A 23,393-nucleotide genomic window follows, 5' to 3' on the forward strand; every position below is an offset into this window, starting at 1 on the left:
GAATTTGGGGGGACCCCCACGCAGTTTTTTTTAACTTTGTTTCGGGGTTCTCCTTAATATTCATACCAGACCCAAAGGGACTGGTAATGGACTGGGGGGATCCCATGACGTTTTTTTCAATGACTTCTTTTATCTGTATTGCTGGGACCGACAATTCATTATAGCCTCGAGTAGTTTTAAATGACTTTTTTTCCTTTAGAAATGTAATTTAGTGCAGGGACTGTTCTAAACACGGGAAACATGCACCACATTACAGGCATACTATAGACACCCCCCAGGTACGATAGTTAAAGGAATATTTAACTTTTATTGTTTCACTTTAAGCATTATTAAAATCACTGCTCCCGAGAAAACGGCCGTTTTTAAAACTTTTTTTAGCATTGATACTGAGGCAGGACCCGGGTCCCCAAATCCTTTTTATGACAATAACTTGCATATAAGCCTTTAAAATGAGCACTTTTGATTTTTCACGTTCGTGTCCCATAATGGTGTTCATGTGCTCAAACAAATTTTTTGCCTGTTCACATGTTCTACTGCGAAACGAACCGTGGGGTGTTCGGCTCATCCCTACCTATTACTAGGTTCATTATTTTTATTATGCATTCAGTGATTAGTCCCTTTCTGCTTTTTTGGCTGACATCAGAAACTTTGTTAGTGCTGGTGTTATGCCACTGCGGATACTATTTTTTAGCGACATTTGCGACCACCGATTACCGACTTCCGGTCATGTTCCAGGATGTTGGTGTCATTTAAAGCAGCTCTATAATCCACTGTTCTTCTTGTATTTCATGTGGGCCTTACACATCCGGTTTATGGTTTTCAATCCTTCTGGTTTGGGTTTCTCCCTCATGTCATGTTTGTGTGTGGGGAGATCGCCGGCCACGCGGCGCGTTGCGTCGCGATGGTGATGTCTTCTGGGTCCTGTGACTTGGTGTGTTTACTGATGCCGACCACGTGATGCCACAGCCGCACTGTGCAGTCTACGTTATCGGCATGCAGCATCAGGGGTGGTCCCTTAGTAGTCTCAGTCTCTCTTTCGTCATCACTCTTGGCTTTCCACGTGACGCTGCTATGCTGAGCTACCTGTTCATTGACTGGCTACCGCCAGTCATGTGAGTACATTGTTCATTTTCGCTGGCCTTTCCACATGGTTTACACCACGTGGCAAGTCACATTATTTCCTGGTCTTATGTTAGGGGAGGTCTCTACTCCGGAAGAGCTCCCTTATGGCTTGTATTATTGGCTTTCAGATCGAGGTTTGGAACTCAAGCCATTAGATGACTGGTTCACCTCCAATCGCAGGCCTGGTTATTCATTATACATAATTGATTGTTCCTGATTGGGTCTGTTAATTTGTAAGTTACTTCATCGTTTTGGCGATTCACCCATCCTGATATCCATGCTATACTGACTCGTTGTTGCTGACATTCAGGTCCACCAGTCTCGGTAAGAGTATTCATTCTTATACTTTAGTGAAGATACACCATCTTTGATGTCCCATACACCTGCTCTTCACATTCATTCACCTGAGAATCATCACTTGTCATTTGTGGACTGTGATTGTGTTTTTCTCTTCAGGAGTTGATTTATGACATTGGACCATTGTCTATTTTCACCATATGGGACTTTTTGATTCATTTTGTTTTGAATGTTTATTATAATATTCATCTTTTTTGAACACTCTTCATAGTTTACAGTTTCTAGCGCTACATTTTCACTCAAAAATTTTAATATTTGTCACATTCTTATGTAGCAGCTTTTATTATTTTCACATATTTGTGTGTTGTTTGATTACCTCTTAATAGTTAGCGCAGTATTTTTTCTTATTTCCATAGCAGGGAGCAGATACACAGGACCGTATATGACATGTTCCTGACCACTGCACTCTATACACAGGACTGTATATGACATGTTCCTGACCACTGCACTCTATACATAGGACTGTATATGAAATGTTCCTGACCACTGCACTCTATACACAGGGCTGTATATGACATGTTCCCCACCACTGCACTATATACACAGGACTGTATATGACACGTTCCTGACTACTGCACTCTATACACCGGACTGTATATGACATGTTCCTGACCACTGCACTCTATACACAAGACTGTATACGTCATGTTCCTGACCACCACACTCTATACACAGGACTGTATATGACATGTTCCTGACCACCACACTCTATACACAGGACTGTATATGACATGTTACTGACTACTGCAATCTATAGACAGGGCTGTATATGACATGTTCCTGACCACCGCACTCTATACACAGGACTGTATATGACATGTTCCTGACCACCGCACTCTATACACAGGACTGTATATGACATGTTACTGACTACTGCAATCTATAGACAGGGCTGTATATGACATGTTCCTGACCACCACACTCTATACACAGGACTGTATATGACATGTTACTGACTACTGCAATCTATAGACAGGGCTGTATATGACATGTTCCTGACCACCGCACTCTATACACAGGACTGTATATGACATGTTCCTGACTACTGCACTCTATACACAGGACTGAATATGACATGTTCCTGACCACTGCACTCTATACACAGGGCTGTATATGACATGTTCCTGACCACCGCACTTTATACACAGGACTGTATATGACATGTTCCTGACCACTGCACTCTATACACAGGGCTGTATATGACATGTTCCTGACCACCACACTCTATACATAGGACTGAATATGACATGTTCCTGACCACTGCACTCTATACACAGGACTGTATATGACATGTTCCTGACCACTGCACCCTATACACAGGACTGTATATGACATGTTCCTGACCACTGCACTCTATACACAGGGCTGTATATGACATGTTCCTGACCACCACACTCTATACACAGGACTGAATATGACATGTTCCTGACCACTGCACTCTATACACAGGGCTGTATATGACATGTTCCTGACCACTGCACTCTATACACAGGACTGAATATGACATGTTCCTGACCACTGCACTCTATACACAGGGCTGTATATGACATGTTCCTGACCACCGCACTTTATACACAGGACTGTATATGACATGTTCCTGACCACTGCACTCTATACACAGGACTGTATATGACATGCTCCTGATCACCGCACTCTATACACAGGGCTGTATATGACATGTTCCTGACCACTGCACTCTATACACAGGACTGTATATGACATGTTCCTGACCACCACACTCTATACACAGGACTGAATATGACATGTTCCTGACCACTGCACTCTATACACAGGACTGTATATGACATGTTCCTGACCACTGCACCCTATACACAGGACTGTATATGACATGTTCCTGACCACCGCACTCTATACACAGGGCTGTATATGACATGTTCCTGACCACCACACTCTATACACAGGACTGTATATGACATGTTCCTGACCACCGCACTCTATACACAGGGCTGTATATGACATGTTCCTGACCACCACACTCTATACACAGGACTGAATATGACATGTTCCTGACCACTGCACTCTATACACAGGGCTGTATATGACATGTTCCTGACCACTGCACTCTATACACAGGACTGTATATGACATGTTCCTGACCACTGCACTCTGGGCCATTATTTCTGGTTATCTTTAAACTGATGACCTGTAAAGGATTTAAAGCGTCATCTATAAGCAATTTTGAGTACCAAAGATTTTCCTCATTGCACCGACACACAGAATATTTTTTTCATTTAATACATATTTTTATTATAATGTTACTTATAACAAGATTGCAGTCATAAAATCAGGAAATAGTAAAGGAAGAAATCCAATTGGTCAGGAAATCGACTTGTCTGGAATGTGGATTATTAATTTGTGTACAATACAATACACAACGTGTTACATTATTATGACAAAGTATTGTAGAAAAGATCATAGAAAATGGGGGAAAGTAGAAAATAAACCCGGATATGAAGGTGACATTTGTGTACGAGGAACACCTTAACAATTACCACCATTTCATTCTCCGGGGCCTCTGCTTTCAGAAAATATATGTTTGGGGGTGTTATCTAATCTTCAGGCCCAAAACCTGCTTTTTAACATGTGTGCAAAAATAATGGAAAAACAGCTCTGGCAGTGAAAGGGTTAATGTGAGCTAGATGGGATCACTCTGCTGTGGTCACACTCTAAACATTAGAGCTCCCCCTAGCTGCAGCCTGGTAATAACATTGCTAGGAGGTCTATTCATTTATCTGCTACATACTTCCCATCTTTATATAAACATCTCCTGACATTTAGGGGTCTATTCATAAATAATTTACATAATAATTCACCCAATGAAAATACATGTACATTCCTTCTGTGTGAATGATGGGAAAATGGAGTTTAATTGGCTATTTGCTGGTCGAATAATTTCCATTGATTTAAAATAGATTTAAAATTTAAATACATTTGCTACTAGCTGGAGATAATTGCTATTATACTTAGCGCCATCTAAAGTCCAAACATAGTACTTTTCATTTTAATTCAATGGTTAGTCTAATAGTGTTGGCTTATTTAAGTTATATCCTTCAGTATGTACTGTACTGATAAGTGTATGAGTTTGATCTCAGGTATTAGTATGAAAACATGTCTGATGAAGGAGACTAAGAGGTCTATTTTTCAAAAAATGTATTGGACTAATGTGACAATCATTCATCCAGCTGTTACAATTTCTAGTTGTAAACTCCAGTGATTTCCTATGATCATCAGCTCCATCTAGAGGCCAGTATCGGGTATTTTTCCTGAAATACCTCAATTAGTGCAATACTGCACTATAGTCATTAGATGGATTCAAGGAAATCAGTGTATGAAATAAAATACGGCCAATATTCATCATGGCTGGACGAATGCCAGTCATAACCGTTCAACTATTATTTTTTTAATAGACCTCTAAGTGTTTGTGAAAACTTCCACCACAAAATGTACTCAGCCAATGAAAGGTAATGACTCCATTTTTATTTTTCTCCTGCTATCAATGGCCAACACGGTACAACACTTCATCCATGTCTTTGGTGATCTCTGATCTCCTTATGAATTGTTTCTTGCATGATGAAGATCAGCCATGGAGTATATCTGAGCTGTATATCAGGGTGTGCTTCTTCCCCACATGAGAGCTGTGATGTCCAGCAACATTCATATAGAAGACATTTCCCGCACTCAAGACACTAATACACCTCAAGGGTTGTGTGGGATCCCTGATGTACAGGAAGACAGGACTTCAGTGAGGAACAATTCCCTCACTCAGGACAGGAAAGTGGCTTCTCTCCCGTGTGAGATCTCTGATGTCTGTAAAGATGGACCTCCTGTGAAAAACATTTCCCCCATTCAGGACAGGAATACGGCTTCTCCCCGTGTGAGATCTCTGATGTCTGTAAAGATTGGACTTGTCTGAAAAACATTTTCCACACTCAGGACAGGAATATGGCTTCTCCCCCGTGTGAGATCTCTGATGTCTGTAAAGATGGACCTCCTGTGAAAAACATTTCCCACACTCAGGACAGGAATACGGCTTCTCCCCCGTGTGAGATCTCTGATGTGTGGAAAGATTGGACTTCACTGAAAAACATTTCCCGCACTCAGGACAGGAATACGGCTTCTCCTTCGTGTGAGATCTCTGATGTCTGTTAAAACTGGAATTGTCTGAAAAACATTTCCCGCACTCAGGACAGGAATACGGCTTCTCCCCCGTGTGAGATCTCTGATGTGTGGAAAGATGGGACTTCTGTGTAAAACATTTCCCGCACTCAGGACAGGAATATGGCTTCTCCTCCGTGTGAGATCCCTGATGTCTGGAAAGATGGGACTTCTGTGTAAAACATTTCCCGCACTTAGGACAGGAATACGGCTTCTCCTCCATGTGAGATCTCTGATGTGTGTAAAGATTGGACTTATCTGAAAAACATTTCCCGCACTCAGGACAGGAATGCGGCTTCTGCCCCGTGTGAGATCTCTGATGTGTGGAAAGACTGGCCTTCTCTGAAAAACATTTCCCGCACTCGGGACAGGAATATGGCTTCTCCCCTGTGTGAGATCTTATATGCCTATTAAGTTTGGATTTAGAAGGGAAACACTTCCCGCACTCAGTACAGGAAAGCCTCTTCTCTGTTGGAAGGACGGCACCGTCCCTCATAGTTTGAGGTTCCTCAGGATAAGAGGAATACGATGGTCCATCTACATTGTGTGGTGCCGGATGGACATTTGAGGTAGTCGGGTTTTCTCCTGGACTATACTGTGTGATGTCCTCATCTTCTACTTTACAGCCTGGAGACAAAGTGAGACAATCCTCTGAGGTTTTCCTCATCTCCCGTCCATCTACTAAAATAGAGATAAAAAGATTATTACTAGACATGAGCAGATTGGTTCCCCTAAACTAGGACTCCGCCCACATCAGGCAGGTTTGACTCTGAGGATCTTACAATTCCCCCCTCAAGGTAACTAGTAAATGGGTCCTCTGATCTCCTACCAGTTCATTTCTTTATTCATGGACCTTTGTCAGAGAGTGAGGAAACAATGAGAACTGTCTTTTATAGGAGTGACCAGTGGCAACTGGTGCTCAAAATTTTTGGGGGCACAAACAAACTGAAAAAAAAAAACCACATCAATTGCAGCTACCATGCCATCAAACGCAGCCACTGTGCCCATCAATTTCTACCAGTGTGCCCAATTGCCGCTACTGTGCCCCATCAGATGCCGCCAGTGTGCCCCATCAGATGTTGCCCGGCACTCACCTGTCTCGGAGCGGGTCAGTGGTGGTCCCCTGCACGTCCTTCATATCTTCTTCCGTCCTCTTTCAGGCGTCCAACCATAGCGCCTGACGTTTCAGCCAATCAGGTGACCAGTAACAGACCCGGCAACCTGATTGGCTGAGAGGCGGATTCAGTGTTAGCAAAGCGAATTCCTTTGCTTTGCTAACACACAGCTGAGTGAACAGCGAACGCACAGCATTGGTCCCGCTGTTCACATTTTTGGGCGCCTATGGCTCTAATCAGGTGCTTCTAAAAAACACCCCCACTGATGTAATTCAGATGCCCGGCTCCCGAAAATGGGCCGGGCACCTGAATAGGGGGTGTCAGCAGCGACCATAGACATATTCATGCAATGCATGAATCTATCTATGGTGATTAGAGCGGTGCAGTAGAGGGGGGGCGGCGCTCCTGCACTCTTTATGAATGCACCGCCACTGGGAGTGACAGTAATGAGGGGATTATAGGACGAGGGTCCCCACCCCCTCTATCACTCATTGCCATCTTCCCAACACAAGAAGTCCTGCACTTCCTTATTTAGTCCATGATTTAGTCATGAATAACAACAGGGGTGAGCCTCACCAGAGGTCAGAGAGTGAGGATGGGGGGAGAACAACCAAGATGAAGACTGGACTGATCCTGAAGACCACCATCATTGGGTTATTGACTCCTCCCTCATTATCACTTTCTGTTTAAGGTTCCAAAGTTTTAGGATGTTATCACATTATCATCAACATGTAAAAGTCTGTGCTCCAATCAAATCATAAGATATAAAAAGGTCCAGCTGGCAGAAAATGGGTGTAACAAAAGATAATACATATTATGTGTATATATAGCAGTGGGTAGAGGGGAGAGAGCAGAAGTCAGGACTATGTAATGTACAACATATTGTATAAGATACAACAGATAGGAGTATATAGTATCAGAATGATGTAATGTACAATATGAATTATACAGTGTAAGGGGCAGGACTCATAATATTGGTATTCAGTAATCAGTGGAAGATTAAATGTTTACATGAGACAAGTTGCAGAGGTCCCACACCGCTGCCTCCCATCTCCTGAGACTGCACTCAGTGACTTGGATCTGAGATTATACAGACATATCCCTCCACCCGGCACAGCCAGCAGACAACGGAGTAAATGACCCTGGGAGAATTGTTCTGTCAGAGATCTTACTAGACCCAGACATGGGGCAAAAGGCTTGAGGTCCATTCCCCAGGTGCCTAGATCTAGTAACGCCTATGGTGAAAATGAACATTTTGCTGCCAGCTGAACCCCAGAATCTCCATAAATCCAGTCTAGATACATAAATTGTGTCTGCAGCACAGAGAAGGAAGATTATCCGAGAGAAATACAGGAATACAGGACGGGGAACACAGCTCAGGAAAGTGACCAGGGGATTACAGGCTGATATCACCCAGTCCCCGCCATACTGTGGACCAATCAGTGAGCAGTATGGGTGGAGGAATGTATTTAGTGTTAATGACCCACCTGTACTGATCTCTGTAGGAGTGTCCTCCTCTATAAATGTCCCCGTTATTCCATCCTCCTCCATAGACTGCTGATCATCCCTCACATACCTCTCTTCTTCTTCTGCTTTACATTCAGCTTTTATATCAATTCGACTTTCACTCTAAACCAAGAAAATAATAGAAGAGGTCATCTGTAAAATATAAGCTGTAAAATTGTGACATCACATTTAAAAAAAATCACCTCAACGAGTCCATGTTCTAGATGCCACCAACTTTGTAACAGTGAGGGATGGTGTGATCTTCCTGTGTGTAATCCCGGGAATACAGAGGACGGGGACATCTCTCTGGTGGGTTCCTGGTATTAGGTGGCTCCATCATATCCTTGTGTCCTTCTGAAAACTCCTCCATCACTCCATACTCCTCATCCTCCTCTTTAAGATTAATATTATCATCCCCGAAGGAGTGCCAGCAAACATAATACCAGTGGCAGGCCATCCATTAGGGGCGCCACCACTTTTTTCAGCCACCCCCCATATGACTAATGAATAGATTCATGTATAGCATGAATCCATCCACAGCTGCCACTGCCACCCCCTTTCCGGAAGCTGGGCGCCTGAAGTACAGCGGCAGGGGTGTATTTTTACACATAGGCTCTAATAGGCTTCAAAAAAGGTGGACTCGTGGCTCAGAGCATTGCGCTACGAGCCCACCCAGGAGTTACAACAGCGGATGAATATTTGCTGTTGTAACACTGATCCTCAATCTGGCCATTCAGAAGCAGGTCTGAGACCCGTTTTCTGATTGGCCAAAAAGAGAAGACTCCCAATTGGCCGCCCGTGGAGAGCAGGGAAAGGAGGGAGGAAATGGAAGCCAGAGCCAGGAGGGAGGAAACTGAGGGAGAGCCGCCACCGCCGAAGGAAAGCCAAAGCGCTGATTGTATGGAGTGAGTCAGTGCAACTGTCAGACCCGCCAGTCGACTGATGGGGGGGTGTTACTGTTTGCAGCCCCCCAAAGAAAATAACCACTGGCCTCCACTGCATAATGCAATATTAAGCGGTACCTTCTTCCCAACAAAGTGGAAAGGTAGTTTGGGGGAGGCTGAAACTGAATTTATTGGTACCATACAAAAACTTGGGATGACAATTGCAGTATAAGATATTTTTTTTATTTTATTACAAAAATAATTAAAATACATAGCTTTAAAACAGACTAAGACAAAAACAATAGCTCTATAAGGTCACAGAAAATGTGACACTTGAACGATTATACCATCTGCACATTAATTGCTCGACATGTTTCGATGACGAGAAAAATGCTTCTTCAGGAGCTTTATTGTACATATACACATGATAATATAGAGCGATTACCAGTTTCAAACTTTAGATCAAGAAGAAAAAACATACCTTAATCAATGTCACATACAATCAAAGTATTCATTAGAACGGGCCATCTTACCCAGAACATGATCACGTACATGACCCAAAGGAGGAGGTCTATCCCGGCGGGCATGGGAGCCCCACACACAGAAAACACAGGTATGATGTCTAAAATCAAAAAATCAAATAATCAAAAAAAGAATAAGGATTGATAGTGATATCCATAAAGTGACTAAAATAGTAAAAAAAAACAAAAGGGGGAGCAACGTCTTTCCAGCCGTCTGTCCCGCACTCAATACCAATCATCCAGGCACCTCAGTATCACTCGGCTCCTGTCCTGTTTCAGTACAGTTTGGACTCATTTTGTCATTTAAGAAATTTTTAGCGCAACTTTTCTGTTTCACCATATGCTTTCCTGTGCCTCATTATTTTGAAGGTGAGCTTTGGAAATCGATCAGATCCATCTGGTTATTATATCTATCATTACTCTCATTATATGGTCTTCTGTTATCTCTAGACACGTTTTAAAAAACCTTTGGAGCAATTTTATATATTTCTTCTCTTACATCCAATCCTAGAGGTCTTTTGCGGTTTATTGATTGCATGAGGTAAAGCATACGCTTTTGATATGATACAGATTTAGCAACATCTTATTGTAATTTTTATTCATACAACATGGGTTATAGTAGATTTTATCTACCTATTATTTTAGGATCTATGGCCCCTCATAGAGGTTCATTGTCCTGGATTTATGCATCGCAGGCTTTGGTATGATATTTTATAGCTGTTACTCCCCTTTTTTTACTATTTTAGCCACTTTATGGATATCACTATCAATCCTTATTCTCTTTTTGATTAGACATCATACCTGTGTTTTCTGTGTGTGGGGCTCCCATACCCACCAGGATAGACCTCCTCCTTTGGAGTCGTGTACGTGGTCACGTTCTGGGTAAGATGGCCCGTTCTGAGGGGGTCACCACATAAAATAAAATATATTCTCATTTTGTATCTAGTGAATACTTTGATTGTAGGTGACACTGATTAATGTATGTTTTTTCTTCTTGGTCTATAGTTTGAAATTGGTAATTGCTCTATATTATCATGTGTTCAATAAAGCTCCTGAAGAAGCAGTAATCTCGTCCACGAAACATGTCGAGCAATTAATACACAGATGGTATAATCGTTCAAGTGTCACATTTTCTGTGACTGTATAGAGCTATTGTTTTTATCTTAGTCTGTTTTAAAGCTATGTATTTTAATTATTTTTGTAATAAAATTTAAAAAATTCTTATACTGAGATTGTCATCCCAAGTGTATGGTACCAATAAAGTCCATTTCAGCCTCCCCTCAAATTTCCTTTCCACTCTGAATATATAAAAAAAATTCATTGTAATAAACATACTTGTGTATGGATCTTAACTACCAATAATTGTTATTCATCTACCTGATAATATTTTGCATAGTTGTGATCTTCCTGTGTGGAATCCAGAGGACGGGGACATCTCTCTGGTGGGTTCCTGGTATTTGGTGGCTCCATCATATCCTTGTGTCCTTCTGAAAACTCCTCCATCACTCCATACTCCTCATCCTCCTCTTTATACTCTTCTTTAACAACAATATTATCATCTTCGAGGTTTCCACTCTGAATATATAATAAAACATTCATTGTAACAAACATGCTGTGTATAAATCAGAACTACCAATAATTGTCAATCATCTACCTGATGATGGTGAGGGATGGGGTGATCTTCCTGTGTGGAATCCCGGGAATACAGAGGACGGGGACATCTCTCTGGTGGGTTTCTGTACCTGGATGTCTCCACCATGGTGTCCTGGTACAGATAAAAATGACATCAAAATGACATCAATGGTAACAATGCAGATAATGTACAGATCCTAATGATACTATCAGTGATTGTTCCTCATCTACCTGATGAAGGTGAGGGATGGTGTGATCTTCCTGTGTGGAATCCCGGGAATACAGAGGACGGGGACATCTCTCTGGTGGGTTCTCATTACTGGATCCATCTGTAGGAAACACACACACTGACTGAATACATTGTTTCTATGTGTTTATCAGATGATGGGGGATCTAGGTGGACCCTCCGTACTGCTCTCTCCTTTACAATAAAGTCTCCTCTTACCCGGTGATGTGAGGGGCGGCTGATTGTCCATCATGACATCCTTGTAGAGATCCTTGTGTCCTTCTAAATACTCCCACTCCTCCATGGAGAAATAGACAGTGACATCCTGACACCTTATAGGAACCTGACACACACAATGATACAGTCACCATCCACACACATCCCTTGTCTGTTACTGGATAATGTCCCAGAATTCCCAGCACCGCTCACCTCTCCTGTCAGCAGCTCCATCATCTTCTTGGTGACTTCTAGAATCTTCTGCATGTTGTGTCTCTCAGGTTTTATGGAGTCACATGGAGGCACTGTGATGGTCATATGATCACCTGACTTCACAAGAGGAAATCTCTGTATTGAGAAACCAATAGAAATATCATGTTAGAATCCCAGAATCCTCCTCACCTCTCCGGTCAGGTCTGTGTTTTATTAATAGAGATAAGAGTAATGTCATGTGACCTCCCAGAATCCTCCTCACCTCTCCAGTCAGCAGGTAGATGATCTCCAGGGTGAGGTTTAGTATCTTCTCAGTCATGTGACTCCGTTCCTCCTCCATCCTCATTGGTGCCGTCATTTGATTTATACAGGTCTCCTTGTAGACGGATAACTTTGGTAAATGAAAGTAAGAAATATTTGCATGGTGTTGGTCACACAATAAAAGGATGTGAATGTGAGGGGGTAATAGGAGGGTTGCTGTACATTTAAGAACTACTCCCCCCATGGGAACACATTTTCTCTGGACTGTTTAGTGCTTATTACATCTTGAATGACCCGTGTCACGAAACGTCCCACACTCCGCTTGCGAGTTTCCGTCATATACCACTTCCTCCCAGTCTGGATACAGATATCAGATATTCCAACTGCTCCCAAGCACAAAACAAGGCGACACTTGTTTCACTGCTAACATGGACTAACCTTTTATTTGAGATCTCACACAAATATATACAGCAGGATGACTAAAACCTAACCTAATTAACATGAGCTAATTATCTAATCCTTTATCCAGCCTATGTGACTAATGCTGCGTACACCCGTTCTGACTTTTTGGCTACAATAGTCCGACAGCCCGTCCGACAGACTTTCGACGGACTTGCGGCGGACTTTCTAACGAACGGACTTGCCTACATACGATCACACAAAAGTCCGAAGGATTCGTACGTGATGACGTACACCAGACTAAAATAAGGAAGTTGATAGCCAGTAGCCAATAGTTGCCCTAGCTTGGGTTTTTGTCCGTCGGACTAGCATACAGATGAGCGGATTTCTGGGTTCGGCGGAGTTACGATGTAAAGATTTGAAACATGTTTCAAATCTAAAGTCCGTCAGATTTGCGGCTGGAAAAGTCAGCTGAAAGTCCGGGAAAGCCCACACACGATCGGATTGTCCGCCGGATTTGGTCCGTCGGCGTCCGTCGCACTTTTGTAGATGAACTATCCGACCGTGTGTACGTGGCATAAGAGACATGACCTTTTAGAGCAGACTTGTGGTCACCGAACTTCACACAGTAGTATTCTCACAATAGCAGGAGCTAATTACAATTAACAATACAAACAGTGATCCCCCCTCCTCAGCCTAGTCATCAAAAAACTATAGTAGGAGTAGACTGTCCCATTTTAAGCAATCCAAGACATACCCTCCAAGTCACCATTTCCCAAATGGCATACACAGGGTCTCCAGAGTCTGTGTGTCCTGGGGGACAAGAACCCAAATCCAAAGTAATACCACCTCAAGGGTCCCTAGGCATACAGCTCACAAAGAGCACCATTCCCCCAAATGCCAGGGCCCATAATCGGTCGGCAAGAGGCTTGCATTCAGTCCCCTCCAAAAGCCTCTGTCCTGGCTAGGTCTGTCACATTCTCCCCTTTCGGCAGAAGACTAACACAGGAGGAGACCCCAGATGGGTTGACTCCGAAGTTAGTACATAGTTCCAATCCTATAATGCCTGTACCCACACAGTACCCCAAACAAATTGTTCCAAACAAACTGGTCCTTCCCCCTGGAGTCCCTTTAGCCACAGGAGAGAAGACAGGGTGGCCGGGCTCAGTCCGTCATGCTGCTGGGAATCTGGGCCGACTGCCCAGCATGCCTGGGGTATACAGGAGGAGACTGAAGTCCCATCCACCTTTACAGGAAATCCATTGTTTGTTAGTGGAGGGCAGGGGCCAGCAGCGCTCTGTTCCATTGCCAGCAGTTCAGCTGGGCGTAGGAGCTTCCCTACATCATCTGCTCCAGGTAACTGTTGGGGAGAGAGGCCGACTGCCCCAGCTCCCTGGAACTCCGCAGTTGTTGCCGGTGCTGGGCAGAGGTTAGTAGCACTCTGCCCAGTTGCCAGCACTTCTGCTGGTTTTCTGTCAGTGGAGACCACAGGCCCATCCACCAACACCAGAACAAGCTGTAGTTGTGAGGTGACGACTGCATTTTCTCCTTGGATCCTGATCTGTCGCTCGCGATAGACTGCCACCTCCTCACCCTGGGCCTCCACAATTGCTGCAGGTGTGGGGCAGAGGCCTTGGACCCTCTGTTCAGATACCAGATCTTCAGCTGGAGAAGTTTGTTGCAACTCCATAGATGCTGCTGGCAGAAAATCACATGTCCCTGTCAGTGTTGTGGGAGAAAGGCCGACTACCTCTTCTCTGAAGAAGGCCGAAGCCACTGTTGGTGCTGGGCAGAGCACAGTGAACTTTGGCCCTGATAGCAGCTCTTCTGCTGGAGGCTCATCAGTATGTTCTTCCTCAACAGAAAAGTCTATCAAATCCCCTGTCTCTGCAACTGATGTCTGGGGATAGAGGTTCACCATCTCCTGTCCATGGAACCCAGAAGATGCTATCAGTGCTGGGCAGAGGTTAGCAGAGCTCTGCCCTGTTGTCAGCACTTCATGTTTGGGGATGGCAATCTCCAGATTTTCCACTTCCGATTCTCAGGCATGCTGCTGAACGTGTTCTAGCAGTTTCCTGTATGCCCAGATGCTATTCCTTCCTTAGCAAATGGTCCCGATCAGGTTTGAGCTCTGAGACCCCTGCAAGACCAAGCATAGCCCCTCTATATTTTCGCAGGTCCTCAAGGGTAGGTTCCCCTTCATCACCAAACACAAAATGATCTGTAAAACTCTCCCACAGCAATCCAGGGCCCCCAAAGTCAAATCCCTCTGGAGAGCATTCTGTTGCCTCCCCTAAATATCCCTGCTCTGCGTGCCATTGCAGAGCCCAATAATGATTGTCCAGCTCTATCTCCTGCTGGATCAGCCTGTCCAACTCAGTCACCCATTGCTCCTGGGGCCACTCTCCCAAGAATGCCATCCGCAATGCCCGTTGGTCACTGGCCTGTTGCTCTTGGGTTGGAAAGCACTTGCCCTGTTTTATACCAGCGAGCTGGAGGGCTCCAATCCAGAGCTCCACCCGAATTTGCTGCCTAAGCTCCAGGTATTCATCCTCAGACACAGTCCTGGTGTATGCTGAAAGGACGATCCGCAGCAGCCCCGGGAACTCTGATGCCAGGTCCATATCTCCGCTGGGGTGACCGAAGTCTGCTACCCTGATCTTGGATCCAGGTGGAAGTTTGGATGTCCCAGACTGCAGGAAGCTTCCCGCTGCTTGCCACCAATGTCACGGAACATCCAACACTCCGTTTGAGTGTTTCCGTCAGTATACCACTTCCTCCCAGTCTTGATACAGATATCAGATATTCCAACTGCTCCCAAGCACAAAATAAGGTGACACTTGTTTCACTGCTAACATGGACTGACCTTTTATTTGAGATCTCACACAAATATATACAGCAGGATGACTAAAACATAACCTAATTAACATGAGCTAATTATCTAATCCTTTATCCAGCCTAGGTGACTAAGAGACATGACCTTTTAGAGCAGACTTGTGGTCACTGAGCTTCACACAGTAGTATTCTCACAGTAGCAGGAGCTAATTACAATTAACAATACAAACAGTGATCTCCCCCCCTCCTCAGCCTAGTCATCAACAAACTATAGTAGAAGTAGACTGTCCCATTTTAAGCAATCCAAGACATACCCTCCAAGTCACCATTTCCCATATGGCATACACAGGGTCCCCAGAGTCTGTGTGTCCTGGGGGACAAGGATCCAAATCCAAAGTAATAACACCTCAAGGGTCCCTAAGCATACAGCTCACAAAGAGCACCGTTCCCCCAAATGCCAGGGCCCATAATCGGTCAGCAAGAGGCTTGCATTCAGTCCCCTCCAAAAGCCTCTGTCCTGGCTAGGTCTGTCACAACCCGGGACCTGCCAGATTAGATTTTCCATTTTCTATGTTGGGTTTGTTTCCTTTCTGAACTGGTTTGCAGCTGAAACAGAATTCCTCTAAGAACAAGATCTCACCAATGAGTGAAGGAATTCCCTTTTTCATCTTATTTGATATTCTAAAAAAAAAATCACGTGATCAGTGAGACAATAATGAAAGATTTGTCTAGCGCTGCAAATGCGAACTGAATTGCCTCAAGGCGATTATAAGATGGTTAAGATTGCCAGTTCTGTAAGGTTTGAAAAATAAGTGCAGGTGGGGTGGGAGGGCCATCACAGACCCCCCCCCCCCTCAAAGTTCCCTGAGCCCTCCAGTCCCCTATTCCCTCAGATCCTTGCAGCCTGACTACCCCCTCAAGGGTCTCAGAGTCCTTCAGCTACATTACCCCTTCAGAGGCACCTAAATTCTTTTAGCTTTACTAACAAACCCTTCAGCTCCTCTACTTCCCTCAGAACCCTCAGTATTTTCCTCCCCCTGACACCAATGATGGGTCATATTCTTCATGGCAGGTTGGGGAATGTTTTCTTCCTCCTGACCAGCAATGTAAGGGTCTCAATGCTCCATACTCCTGACCCCTGCACCCCATCATTGTGTTGGCTGCATAGTGTAATGATTATCCATTGGCTGCGTGTGCAGTGTAATAATTGCCCTTTGTAGGCCATGTATGGTCATTGTCTTGTCTATTTATTGTCAGTGATGTTTGTTTAGAGGAAGATATTACTAGAATTTATCTCCAAAATGAAGAGAATGTTCCGGCCCTGTAAGTGGTGAAATGTTCTGCCCCTGAAGGGGTTAATCTGAGGTCTCCACACTATATATGTGTGTATCATCATCTGCTGGAGATAAAAGACATCACAGTGACTATGGAGGAAGAGGACGGACATGACGGGGGGTTACTGGGTGTAAATAGAAAATAAGATCTTATTACCTCCTCTCTACTTCCTCCCGACTCACCTCTCATTCTGAACATTCCTATTTATACCTGACGTCACTTATTGTCTGTACTTGACATCACTTCCTGTCTGTACCTGACCTCACTTCCTGTCTGTATTCCATAGAGACTTCCTGTCTGGGTAGAAGTGAGATCACCATCTTGTGGAGCTCAGAGATACTGCAGCTTCAAGAACAGTCTTGTAGCGTGAACACGGCCTTGTGCTGTGTGTGTATGTATTGGAGTTGCCACCTCATCCCTTTAAACCCGAACACATATGAATTACACGGGTTCTGAGGCTAATTGAATGCAGATAAGGCACCAAGTGAGTTAAATGACCACCTTAATCAGCCACAGAACCTGTGTAATTAATATGTGTTCGGGTTTAAAGGGATGAGGTGGCAACCCTAAATGTACACCGATCAGCCATAACATTCTGACCACTGACAGGTGAAGGGAATAACATTGATTATTACAATAGCATCTGGAAGTGGGATATATAAGGCAGCAAGTGAACATGTTGTTCCTGAAGTTGATGTGTTGAAAATAAAAAAAATGTTCATTGTAGTTTGTTGTGTATGGGGCTGTGTAGCTGCAGACCGCTCAGGATGTCCATGCTGACCCGTGTCCACAGACAAAAGCACCTACAATGTACACGTGAGCATCAGAACTGGACTCCAGAGCAATGGAAGAAGATGGCCTGGTCTGATGAATTACTTTTTTTTACATCATGTGGATGGTCAGGTGTGTGTGTGTGTCACTTACCTGGGGAAGAGATGGCACTAGGATGCAGTATGGGAAGAAGGCAAGCCGGGGGAGGCAGTATGATGCTTTGTCTGGTGAAGTCTTGATGGCAGCAAAAGGGGACCTACTCAATATTAGAGGGGTGGTCCTAATGTTCTGGTGGGTGATTATAATGTTCTGGTGGGTGGTTATAATTTTCTGGTGGGTGGTTACAATGTTCAGGTGGGTGGTCATAATGTTCTCATAGATGGACATAATGTTCTGGTGGCTGGTCATAATGTTTTCTGGTGGGTGGTCATAATGTTTTCTGGTGGGTGGTCATAATGTTTTCTGGTGGGTGGTCATAATGTTCTGGTGGGTGGTACATGAATGCAAAACTTAGTAGAAAAAAAAATAAAGGATCTCCTGAAGACTATTAGCACCAATTTCCCTTTCTATGTCTCAGCAGATCTTCTGCAGCCTATTAGCACCCATTTCCCTTTCTATGACTCAGCACATCTCCTGCAGCCTATTAGCACCCATGTCCCTTTCTATGTCTCAGCAGATCTCATGCAGCCTATTAGCACCTATTTCCCCATTAGAGAATAAAATGGAGGTAGTTCCAATGTTTTATGTCACACGATATATAAGAATGTAAAAAGGCTATGGGGTTACCTCATCCTTTATAGAATTCATGAAGCCAAACCAACAGAACGGACTATCACGGTACCAAATGAGGAATATATGCATAATAATTGTTCAATAATTTTATTTATACAAAATTGAATATATAAAAAAGTTTTTTATAAAAACAAATAGATGCTTTCTTGCGGTTCACAAGTACATATTTCTCAAATTTCTGTCTGTAAAGATGGTTGACGCATTTCGCATAGTCGCTTCCTCAGAACCATTTACATATGACATATGATCAGAGAACCTTAAACAGGAAAACATGGGAAAGGAATCATTAAATACAAGAACATGCGCTAAAATATCCTATACATGGAGATTTAGATTAATAGGTATAGTGAACCATATGGGGACATATATATCCCTATAACTTACGTATTGAGAAGATAGTTCAATCCATGGATGGAAGACTATTTGCCCAAAATTGGGAGGAGTGAGTAGAGTTAAAGGAGACGCAGGAATCCGACCAGCATAGTCCCTCTAAAGATTAATAAAGTATTTATACCATTATAGGCATGGACCCAACAACATATAGTCCTCAGGTGTCAATGCTTTAGAAAAAAATAATTAATTAATTAATATCCATATACTCACTGGAGACTGTATCATATAGTCATAGCCAGGACCAAATAAGAGTTCCCACTTCAAGGAACGATGTCCCTTCCTTATATTCCTAAGGCAATACTTAAATAATTATTGAACAATCAATTAAAGATAAAATCCAAACTCAGACAGGGGAGGAAAAGAGACCATAGTATAAGCAAGGTACCTGTGTAAGCCAAATCCATGAGCCCATATACTCCACACAGAGATAAGGGGGGTGAAATAGTTGGTGATTACAGATGTATAGGGTGCTGGTCGCTTAAAGTCCACACAAGCGCTGCTTTAAATTAACATGTGCTTGGTAAGGCAGTTAGCAAGCTCCAGCTGGGCCAAACAACATCACTAAGATGAACAGAAACCAGTCCACAATAATAAAATAAACATAACACTGCCCCAATAGGGACAGGAATCCAAATATCATCATGTGGATATAAAAACTGCTCAGACAAGGCTTACTATATATGCACCTCACTCCTAGACAGCACACTGCTCACCAGATCAAAAAACCTACACTGTTTAAGTAGTCAGTTTGGCGCCAAAGTAGATAGATAATCAACACCCATCATTGCAACAGCTGGGGCGCATAAATGAGGGAAGATGCTTAGCCCTCAGGATCCATTCAGTGTCTGGCGAGTAGCACAGCGCTAACGCCATCCTTCTGCTGGCCGACAACGAAACTGAAACCCCGCACAATCGTCCGAGTGGTCCCGTTTTACTAATACGCCCGTATTCTGTCACATGCATTGAACAGGCTAAACACTGCATACCACTGGCGATCAATCCAAGCCTGTATGAGTCTGATATACACTCAAACCTGCAAAGGGGAATATCATATATTCTAAAGGGGAAAGAAAGGGACAGGGAGGGGAGAATCCCCCTGACGCCACCACCTCAACTCCACCACTGTAACCATGCCAGGTGGGATACGGCCTCCCATCATGATAAAAGACAGACATTGTGACCTAGCAGGTACAGATCATAGATATAGGATGATTATCCATTACATCATCACAGGAATGGCCTATAACTTAGCGAGTCATTGAGGCCGTGTGCTCGAGTGGCGTTTAAATTGAAGATCCATTTTGCTTCACGTTGAATCAGTTTCTGATCTATATTTCCACCCCGTGGGTCTTCTCTGACCCTTTCAAGGGCTGTAAAACAGACCATTGACGTGTCATTTTTGTGATTCAGTGCGCCATGCCGACCTATAGGTGTAAAAGTAGGTTCTTCCTAATGTAGTAAATGTGGTCTTATACTCGTCTCCAGAAATTCCTGAAGGTTTTACCGACGTAAAATGAACCACATTTACAGAAGGCAATATAAACAAGTTATAGGCCATTCTTGTGAAGATGTAATGGATAATCATCCTATATCTATGATCTGTACCCGCTAGGTCACAATGTCTGTCTTTTATCATGGTCCTCTTTGATGTTTATATCAACCGGAATTCTATAAATATACTGTTAATGTATTATTCTTTTGTGTTGTTTTTTGTAGCAGGAATAGATGGGAGATGGTTGGGAACATGTGCTGGTAAATTCAAGTAATAAATTGCTATAACACTCATTAACTACAATTAATTTGGTTATCCTAGAATACTTGCTATGGAAGGGACTATGGATGTGAGTTGGACACGCAGCAATCTTCATTCAGCATGATGGGTGGCCGTATCCCACCTGGCATGGTTACGGTGGTGAAGTTGAGGTGGTGGCGTCAGGGGGATTCTCCCCTCCCTGTCCCTTTCTTTCCCCTTTAGGATATATGATATTCCCCTTTGCAGGTTTGAGTGTGTATCGGACTCATACAGGCTTGGATTGATCGTCAGTGGTATGCAGTGTTTAGCCTGTTCAATGCATGTGACAGAATACGGCCGTATTAGTAAAACGGGACCGCTCAGACGCTTGTGCGCGTTCGCGGGGTTTTTGTTTAGTTGTCAGCCGGCAGAAGGATGGTGTTAGCGCTGTGCTACTCGTCAGACACTGAATGGATCCTAAGGGTTAAGCATCTTCCCTCATTTATGCGCCCCAGCTGTTGCAATGATGTCAGTAAAAACCCAGTGCAGGTAATTTTGGGGCCACAGACACAATCTATCCCCCAATTCATAGATTCCTAGAGAAGAGTTTGTTGTGGAAGTTAAGTTGTGTACAAGTCAATGAAACCCCCGACACTCCCAGCTGAGAACAATGAAGGAGTTTACTATTCCAATCCTCCAAGCAGTGTTCTGTCTGGGAAGGTCGGGGAGTCAATATTCCCCCAGCTGAGAACAATGAAGGAGTTTACTATTCCAATCCTCCAAGCAGTGTTCTGTCTGGGAAGGTCGGGGAGACAATATTTCCCCATCTGACCAGGAACAATGAAAGAGTTTACTATTCCAATCCTCAACATCTAGTTTTCCCACTCGCTATCTCCCCACCTGGCAGAGACAAGACTTCTTATAGAGTGTCAGCTTCTTGCATTGTCCAGCATCGGGAAATGGGTGATAAACACAATGACCCCTCCCCTTATATCCATAAATCCCGCCCTCTTAGCATCAAAGTAAAAGATGTGAAAACATCTGTGATAAATCATTGATGCATTTCCATAGCTGCCAACTGTCCCGGATTTCCCGGGACATTCCCGGGACTTGGACTTCATTCCCGGATTTGTGGTGTCCCGGGAAATGTCCCGAAAAATCCGGTTCCCGTTTTCGAAACCGCCGCCGCCGCTAGAGGTCGGCGGCCGGCGGAGACATTGTCTCCGCCGGCCGCCATTTTGTGGAAGTTCAGGAAGACGGCTGGGGGGGGCTAGACGAAGCTTCTGCGTCGCCGCCCACCCCCTGCCCCGCTCCGCCTCGGCCCGCCCCGCTCCGCCTCGCCCATCTCCGCCTCGGCCCGCCTACCCCCCGCCCCGCTGCCAGTCTGATATGGAAAGGGGCGGGGGTTCTAGCCATGCTGCGGACACACCTCTGAGGTGGGGGGGAGCATGCGCACCGCTGTGGGACACCTGATGTGAGTGGGGGGGGCACTGGGGACACCTGATGTGAGTGGGGGGGGCACTGGGGACACCTGATGTGAGTGGGGGGGCACTGGGGACACCTGATGTGAGTGGGGGGGCACTGGGGACACCTGATGTGAGGGGGGGCACTGGGGACACCTGATGTGAGTGGGGGGGCACTGGGGACACCTGATGTGAGTGGGGGGGCACTGGGGACACCTGATGTGAGTGGGGGGGCACTGGGGACACCTGATGTGAGTGGGGGGGGGCACTGGGGACACCTGATGTGAGTGGGGGGGCACTGGGGACACCTGATGTGAGGGGGGGCACTGGGGACACCTGATGTGAGTGGGGGGGGCACTGGGGACACCTGATGTGAGGGGGGGCACTGGGGACACCTGATGTGAGGGGGGAGCACTGGGGACACCTGATGTGAGGGGGGGGCACTGGGGACACCTGATGTGAGGGGGGGCACTGGGGACACCTGATGTGAGGGGGGGCACAGGGGACTCCTAATGTGAGGGGGAGCTCCTCCGGGGACACCTGATGTGAGGGGGGGCTCCGCCGGGGACACCTGATGTGAGGGGGGCTCCGCTGGGGACTCCTGATGTGAGGGGGGGCTCCGCTGGGGACTCCTGATGTGAGGGGGGACTCCTGATTGTGAGGGGGGGCTCCGCCAGGGACACCTGATGTGAGGGGGGGCTCCGCCGGGGACTCCTGATGTGAGGGGGACTCCTGATTGTGAGGGGGGGCTCCGCCGGGGACCCCTGATGTGAGGGGGAGCTCCACCGGGGACTCCTGATGTGAGGGGGGCTCCGCCGGGGACTCCTGATGTGAGGGGGAGCTCCCCTGGGGACTCCTGATGTGAGGGGGGGCTCCGCCGGGGACTCCTGATGTGAGGGGGGGCTCCGCCGGGGACTCCTGATGTGAGGGGGGGCTCCGCCGGGGACTCCTGATGTTAGGGGGGGCTCCGCTGGGGACTCCTGATGTAAGGGGGAGCTCCGCCGGGGACACCTGATGTGAGGGGGGGCTCCACCGGGGACTCCTGATGTGAGGGGGGCTCCGCCGGGGACTCCTGATGTGAGGGGGGGCTCCGCCGGGGACTCCTGATGTGAGGGGGGGCTCCGCCGGGGACTCCTGGTGTGAGGGGGGCTCCGCCGGGGACTCCTGGTGTGAGGGGGGCTCCGCCGGGGACTCCTGGTGTGAGGGTGTGCTGGGACACCTGATGCAAGGACGGACTCTGCTGGGACACCTGATGCAAGGACGGACGGCTGGTGGCAGGCGACGTGGCTGGTGACACGCTCAGGGATCCCACTGATTCTGCATTATGGTGAGTTGAATGATTTCATTTTATATTACAATGTAATAATAGAAATAATGCGCTTCAATCATCCTGACACCATAACAACCATGGTGCCGGGATGATTGAAGTGCTAACACCAGGTGT

At 45.4% G+C, this 23,393-nt stretch overlaps 2 protein-coding genes across 2 annotated transcripts in view; one reads left to right on the forward strand and one right to left on the reverse strand.

The window, feature by feature from the left end:
• The window catches only part of LOC141121987 (uncharacterized), a 481,910-nt gene extending 464,871 nt beyond the window's left edge, over positions 1-17,039 (reverse strand). Inside the window, exons 1-4 of the mRNA XM_073611772.1 lie at positions 16,955-17,039; positions 12,231-12,359; positions 11,969-12,103; positions 11,759-11,882 (exon numbers count right to left, since the gene is read on the reverse strand). Coding sequence (XP_073467873.1) covers positions 11,759-11,882; positions 11,969-12,103; positions 12,231-12,359; positions 16,955-16,996 — 430 coding nt within the window. The 5' untranslated portion in view covers positions 16,997-17,039. The remainder of the gene's footprint in view (positions 1-11,758; positions 11,883-11,968; positions 12,104-12,230; positions 12,360-16,954) is intronic.
• LOC141121986 (uncharacterized) overlaps positions 1-23,393 on the forward strand; it is a 159,885-nt gene that overhangs the window by 21,194 nt on the left and 115,298 nt on the right. The window lies entirely within an intron of this gene.

This window comes from Aquarana catesbeiana, unplaced genomic scaffold (genome assembly GCF_042186555.1).
Source record: "Aquarana catesbeiana isolate 2022-GZ unplaced genomic scaffold, ASM4218655v1 unanchor236, whole genome shotgun sequence".
Lineage (NCBI taxonomy): Eukaryota > Metazoa > Chordata > Amphibia > Anura > Ranidae > Aquarana > Aquarana catesbeiana.